This window comes from Cynara cardunculus, unplaced genomic scaffold, assembly GCF_001531365.2.
Source record: "Cynara cardunculus var. scolymus isolate 2C unplaced genomic scaffold, CcrdV1 Un_Scaffold_891, whole genome shotgun sequence".
In the NCBI taxonomy this organism is placed as follows: domain Eukaryota; kingdom Viridiplantae; phylum Streptophyta; class Magnoliopsida; order Asterales; family Asteraceae; genus Cynara; species Cynara cardunculus.
The window spans coordinates 63395-70981 of record NW_020200640.1 but is presented as its reverse complement, the minus strand read 5'-3'; the positions used below and the strand labels follow the sequence as shown (position 1 = coordinate 70981).

The 7587-nt window shown below is 28.8% G+C and overlaps 1 protein-coding gene across 1 annotated transcript; it reads left to right on the top strand.

Annotated features, from left to right (window-relative positions):
* The first annotated feature begins 2047 nt into the window (after positions 1 to 2047).
* On the top strand, positions 2048 to 2667 carry LOC112502078. Its single transcript, XM_025105901.1, has one exon. The coding sequence runs from the start codon at positions 2109 to 2111 to the stop codon at positions 2577 to 2579; it is 471 nt and encodes a 156-aa protein (XP_024961669.1). The 5' UTR covers positions 2048 to 2108; the 3' UTR covers positions 2580 to 2667.
* The last annotated feature ends 4920 nt before the right edge of the window (positions 2668 to 7587 follow it).

The following is a 7587-nucleotide window of genomic DNA, read 5'->3' as shown; positions in this document are numbered from 1 at the left end:
TTTTTAATTCAAAATTTTTAATTATAATTTAATTTAAGTTCAATAACGAAGTAATTTATATTTGGTTTAGTAATATAATTTTCTTATAAAGATAATAGTTAATTATTTTGTTAAAAGTCGATAATTATCCTGGTTATATTTTAGATTTTTTATATTTTAAAATGAGATGTTTATTCTTTATTTGATTATCTTTATCTACAGTTAGTTACACGAATTCAAATATGAAGCTTTAATTAGTTGTACTTATGCATAATTTACTTGTAATATTCAAGTTTAAGTAATATTCATCAATATACAGTACTTCATGCATAAAAAATAATTTTTAAGAGTTTTTGTCAAATGCTTTATAATATAACATAGATAGAAATCAATTTTAATTGTTTATCTTTAATGAATATTTGATTCTATAAATATCTTAATGTTTTATAGATGTCAAATTAACCGGAAACCACGGAATAACGAACGAAAAACCATATTAGCATAGATGTCAAATGAACGAGAAAAATATGATCATCTTTTTGGTGTAATTTATTTTGCTAGAAATTTTATTTATTTTTCTTCTTTTTTGGAATAAAAAATAGGGGGCTAGTGATTTTTTAATTAAAAAAATTAATGTTGTAACCGTCAAGTCAATCACATCCATTAGATCATCCAATCCAACGGTTGATAATGTGTTTTTTAGTTTTTCATTTATTATATATATATATATATATTTGTATCTGTATTTATAAATACTAGAAGGGTACTCGTACAATGCAACGAGATGTATTTCGATTTTAATGTTTCGTTTTCTTTCTTTCTTTGTCTCACTCGATGTTATAATAGATTTTATATGGTTTTAAGAAAGCGATAATGTTTTTATTTTTGAATAAATATAGATATGAAAATATCATAATCGTACTTATGCACAACTTACTTGCAATTTTGAATTATAAGTAATATGTATTAATAAACAGTACTTTATGAATGAAAAATGGTTTTTAAAAGTTTTTGTCAAATGCTTTATAATATAGTTTAAGATAATATATATCGGATGTTTCATTTACAAATCATCAAATTATAACAAACCTTATAAACAATAATTAATGCTTATATTAGGAAACTATATATATAGAGAGATATTTATAGACAATTATCATGATTATTAATTATAATATATATATATATATATATATAGAGAGAGAGAGAGAGAGAGAGAGAGAGAGAGAGAAGTGATCATATGAAAACCGCCCTCATTTGTGTAAACCGTGCAAACCACCTTCATCTGTCGATTTTATTGTTTAATCTTATGAAATTTTTTCAAAAATTGTTTAATATTGTGAAATTGTTTCATATAATACTTTTTTTTGATGAAGTTGATTCATATATGGTTGTGAAATTGTTTCATATAATACTTAATGAAACTGTTTCATGTATTTATCTAACATTAATGAAACTGTTTCATGTATTTCTCTAAAATTAAAATTATGAAGATCATAATATCTATAATTAACACCATCCACAATAAAAATGATTAATCAACCTCTCATAATTACAAAAAAATGAACAAAATGAAAAATTATGATTGGTTAAATGCGGTTTGCACGGTTTGTACAAATTGAGTGGTTTGCATTTGATCGCTCCCCTATATATATATATATATATATATATATATATATGAAATAAAATAAAATAAAATATTTATTAAACTAAATAAATAGTTAAAATTGATTTATATAATTTGTTAGAATTAAATGGTTTATAAACTAATGCAATGCTCCCTCTCTCTCTATAATATGTATATTATATATTATAAATAATATATATGTAATTCTATAACATAGCCTAAAATTAGTGAAAGGGTTGGGATTAATTTGGGGTATATATATATATATATAGAAGGCACCCATCATATCTCGTGCAGTTCACGTGAGTCTCCTAGTTGTACACCATGATGCCAAATCATAGCCTCTTTATCCCCACACACTCATCCACCCTAAAAACGAATTAAAACCACACTTTACAGTTTATACTCCACCCTTCTTTCTCTCTTTCTTTCTTCCATTCTAAGCACTCTAAACCCAATATCCTCCATTAATTCCGGCCCACCCTTCTCGCCGGAGACCATTATGACCTCTGCATGCATGTCCACATGCATTGCCGATGATGCCCGAGTCCCAGTTCGAGCTACGTATGTTAACCTCTACAAATGGCCGGATTCCGACCGTGAATTCGTCCGTTCCGTCAGTAAAAACAGCCGCCGCCCGGAGAACGGTGAAAGGCAGGGCCACCCCAGGTTGGTCGATAGTATCTCCTGTAGGCAGCTATACCTACGAAGCTACACATTTTCCAGAAAAGAGAGCTTTAACGAGAGAACCATGAAGTGTATCGGAAAAGTCAAAGAAAGAGCTGCCGGAAAACAGAAAAAGTCTCCGACGAGTAGTGAAGGTGGCGGACGGCGTAGAGACGACGGTGGAAAGAAGAGGAGGAAGAAGAAGTGCACGGTGGTTAGAAAGGCGAAGGAGGCGTCGTATGCGGCGTTGGCTTCCATCTTCCGTAGGTTGCTATCTTGCACCACTAAGATCGATGTTGTGGATTGAGTTTTGATGATATGCATGACATAAATTTTATTTTTGTTTTATCCGAGGTTTGATTTTATGTTTTTTTTTAAATATTTACGTCATTAATGTTAATATCACAAAGTTATTAATATGGAAAAAGAAAAATACTTTATACATAAATTAATTAATTGTTTATATATGGTATATGTTTCTTCCTAGATAACTAAACATTTATTGTTTTGTATCCGGTTAAAGATTACGGTGTTCATCAACATCTTTTTACCGATCAAGAATCTTATTTGGTAAGTGTGAGCAATGTACGACAGTTGTCATATCAACGTTTATATGATGCAAATAATGGTATTTATCGACAATCTTATCTGGTAATGTAGACAGGGTCGGCCCAAAGGGTGCGCGAGCTGGGCGACGGCCCAGGTCATCAAAGCCTAATGGGCATCAATTTGAACCTAGTGATATTGTGGGAATCGGGCGACGACCCAGAGCATCAAAGCCTAAGGGGCATCAATTTAAGCTCAATGATATTATTACTAATAAAAAAGTTATAAAGTGGCAACTATAAGACTCAAACTCTAAATCTCAAACATACACAAACACTTCCTTACCACTAAGCTATTAATACATTTTGATATTATTTTTATCCAATTTTATTTTTATTGGTTTTTTTGTTGATTAATTTTTTTTCTTCCTTACATTTCTTTTTTTCAATTTTTATCTTGTTTTTATGGAAACATTTATTTATCTGAAATAAAATTAATCATATTCAACAACTGATACTTTATATGTATTTTTATTTTGTAAATCATGTGATAATATTTGTAAGTTTATTATTCTTTTTGCCAAACATTTTTTTTTGCAGAGAATTAATAGGATCAAACTCTATATAAAACAATTTAGACTACAAGCTAATTTCAACTCGAAACCACAAATATCTTTTGTTATATTTTCTAAAATCAAACCATGTATGAAATAATTTAGAATATTATATAATTTCAATTTTTTTTTTTGTATTTTCATGATTTTCGAAGATTATTTTTTATTTTGTATTTTATTTTCTTGATTCGATTTTGAATCTTGTAATTCCAATTTTGTTGTCACCCATAATGTGGTTTGTTGCATAAAGCTATATATGGTCGTTTAAACTATGTAGCACTTGCTAGTCAATGATGTTTAGATATTTAAAAATATGATACACGTAAAGTATTAAGTTTTTTTAAGTTTTAAGAAAAATTAAACATTTTATATCGTCGTATACAATTAGTTTGAGCACAACTGTCGTTATATACAAGTTTCTAAAATTCAATTTAACTTGATATTACATTATGATATTATATAATCATAAAATAGCATTATAAAAAAATACATTATTATTCAATAACAATAACAGTAACAAAAATTGGCTTAGGTATGAAATGTCTAGCTTGATTAGATTCCAAACCCTTTAAAAATAGTATGTCTCATTTGTAGTTTTTAAATAGTGGGGACATTATTTTACCTTTTCGCCCCGGGCATGAGAAGCCTCAGGACCAACCCTGAATTTAAATAAGGATATTGACCTATTAATTACCTAGTAAACACGTGGCCAATAACTGTTGGTAAACGACTCCTTAATTAGGCTCAATCTTATTTAATTATGTATGATCGTGTGTTAGGTGTGAATTCAAAAAAGAACACTAAAAATGAGAAAAAAATGAATCCATTTGAATCATCCATCTATTTTAATTCAAGTATTGTGAATAATTAAGGCGGTTACATTTAACCAAACCTAATAGGCTGTTTAAGAGAGAGTAGGTAAGCGTTGATGAGGTAAACATTCACCACCTTCATTTACCTTCTTGATCATCAAAATAGCATAGTATAAGAGGTCTGTTACCTAGTAACTGTTAGTTGGGTAAAAGCCATCACTCTCATTTAGGGATGTAACGAGCCGATCCAAGTCGAGTAGTAGGTTATTCGAGCTCGGTTTGAAAAAATAATACCATGCTTGAGCCTGAATAACTTTTTTAATATAGATCACGAGCTCGAGCTCAAATATTTTTTGAGTTATCGAGCTTGATGCTCATTTATTGCTCAAACTCGCAATCAAATAACTCGAGGTTGATAATTTTTAATTTTTTTTATTGTATGATTTATAAATATATGAGCATGTTTGGCTCGAAAAAGTATATGCTCGAATGGTTCGGCTCGACAAAAAAAATTTAATCAAGTTTTTGAACATTGGAGTTATGAAACTCAGTTCGTTAAATTAAACAAGTATCATCTTTAGTTCGAAATCAACTCGATCTTGAGTAGCTTGTTAAAAGCTCGACTTGTTTACACCCCTATTCTCACTTATCAAATAATATCCTCGATCAACAAAAATTACAGGTTAAAATTGTTGGTAAATATCATAATATCTTACCAAGTAAATTTCTCTTACTTAATAAAAGATAATAAACATTTAGTAATCTAGTAAGAGACGATAGATATTTAGTAAATAACCCTTAAATCAACGATTATATGATACGGTTACAATCGAATATTAAGCATTTATTTGTTTATCCAAAAATTGAGAGAGGTTATCTCTTTTTTTTCTCTCTCTTAAACCTCCTCTTGTATATCACGTGACGATTTTTCCTGGGAATTTTGTTGTTAAAAGGTGATTCGTCATAAAATCATCACAAAAGTTGGTGGGTAGTTCAAATCAGTAACATATTACCCATGGATTCTCTGGGTGATCCATCGGTATTTTTCTCAAAAAACATCGGATTTTATCAAACATATGGTATTCTTTGGGTGATTTGTCGGTAATCACTGACAGAAATTTCTTTAGATGATTTTTGTGGGTAAAAATCATCTGTTTTATAGTGATATATTTCTTATACACTTATAATCTTGAAATTGCTTATATCTTCAAAATTGTTAGATCATCCATCTTTGATCCTAGATCATATATGATGATCGAAATAATAAATATACTTTACATCAAATGCATTACAGTTGTCCATGTTAGTATTATGACTGATGGTTTTTTATTAAATGCAATTAAGACTGTAATACATTATTACCAAATATTTAAATGATTATACATTAATTGTAACGTCTTTAATAAAAAAAAATTGTAAGCGTAATCACGTTTAGAATAATTAATATGATGCTAAATGATAGAGAAAATGCATATAATGAAAATTGTTGGTGAGTCTTAAATAAAGATGGAGTGGTGAGTATGATGAGTAGAAGAAGCATAAAGGGTAGAAAAGGTTATCCCCAAACGAAGAAAGATGATTTAAAACACAAAGTCAAAGTTATGCAACTTATAATGCAAGAATGCTCATCTTCCTCAATTTGTTTTCTGAACCTTTCATATACATATACATGAGTTTATGTGAGACCAAGAGTTTTTCGTAAGACCAATTTATGTTCATTGATCAGTTTTATAAGCTAATGATCTAATGGTCTAAGTTGTAGGTTGATAATTTTGTGATTATTGAAAAGTCTCGTGACAATTTTGTGATTATGAATGTTCAGATTGTAAATCTAATCCAAGGGTTGAGAATTGGTCTTACGGGTCTCACGAAAAACCCTTGGTCTCACATGATCCCAATTATATATATATATATATATATATATGTATGTATGTATATATAATAAAATTGTATATAAAATGCACTTTTATACGTATTGTTTCTTATGTAAAACAATACATCATTAAACTCGTTTGTAAGTTTGTATGATTTATTGAGTTTGGAGGAGATTATGTATATAGCTAATGGTTGAAATAAATACACTCTTTTACTATAGTTAATCACATGTTATATAGTAGTTCATCATATATGATACTGTAGTTTATCACATATGATACAAAATCAGAGATACGGGTAATTTTTCGTGTGCGGACGACTTTGGTGATGTTATTTTTCGCCTCTGATCATGATGGTTAAGTAATATTAAAGTTCAATGTGAAGGAATTCGGGTTTAATTAACGGGTGAGGAGACTTTTTAAACAATACACGATAATAAATTGAGTTTATAGGACATTTAAAATGTCTAAGCGTCTCAATACACTCTTTTGTAAGATTTTATTTATACGACCAAACAATAAAACGTGAAGTGTTGTAATAAGTTTATGTAACATCTTTGGATGTCATAACAAACTATTGGAACATTTTTATAAAAAAAACATCGTATTGGTTATTTTATATGATACAATTTGGAAAAATGCCTTGTAGAAACAAACGTCCTACAAAAAGAATTTTTGAAATTAAATAAATTGGGGAGAGAAATAACATTTTCATGAGAGATATTGAATATTTTAATAATATAGTTGATGTTGTAATATAACGGAGAAGTTGTTGGAGGTGAATATAAATTTTCTTTGGACGGGGACGAGTATGGTACTCCCCGCCCCGTACCCTTTATATATATATATATATATATATATATATATATATATATTATTTCAATTAAAGCGGTAATTCATAATTTCATATTTTCTAACTAGGTTTATAATCTAAATTTTTCACTATTTGGATGTTAATAAGTAATATTTTGGATGTCAAGTCAAAATACAATTACTTGACAAGTTTTGTATATATTACTCAACATGGTTTTATATTACTCAATATCTTTTGGTACATGACTTCAAGTTTTTTTTTGGATTAAATTGATTTTTTTAGGTTATTACTTCTTATATGATGTTGTGGTTTTTTTTGTATTAAATTAAATTAAATTCATTTTGATTTTAGGTTTATTGAAAATGTTTGAGATTTAAACATGTTTGATATTTCACATATTTAATTCAAATTAACTTGTATAAACGAAAAAAAAATCCCCATTTTCCCGTTGGGGATGAGGATGAGGATGGGGATGTGATTATAATTCCCGGTGTGAATGAGAACATGGACGGAAATAAAGATAAGTAGTCGGGGACGAGAACGGGGATTGAGGTCCCCGCCCCATTCCCATGCCTACCCAAAACTTCATCTACTTTCATCAAATTTTCATATTCATTTTGACTTTTAATTATACTTACAAACTTTTATATACCTTC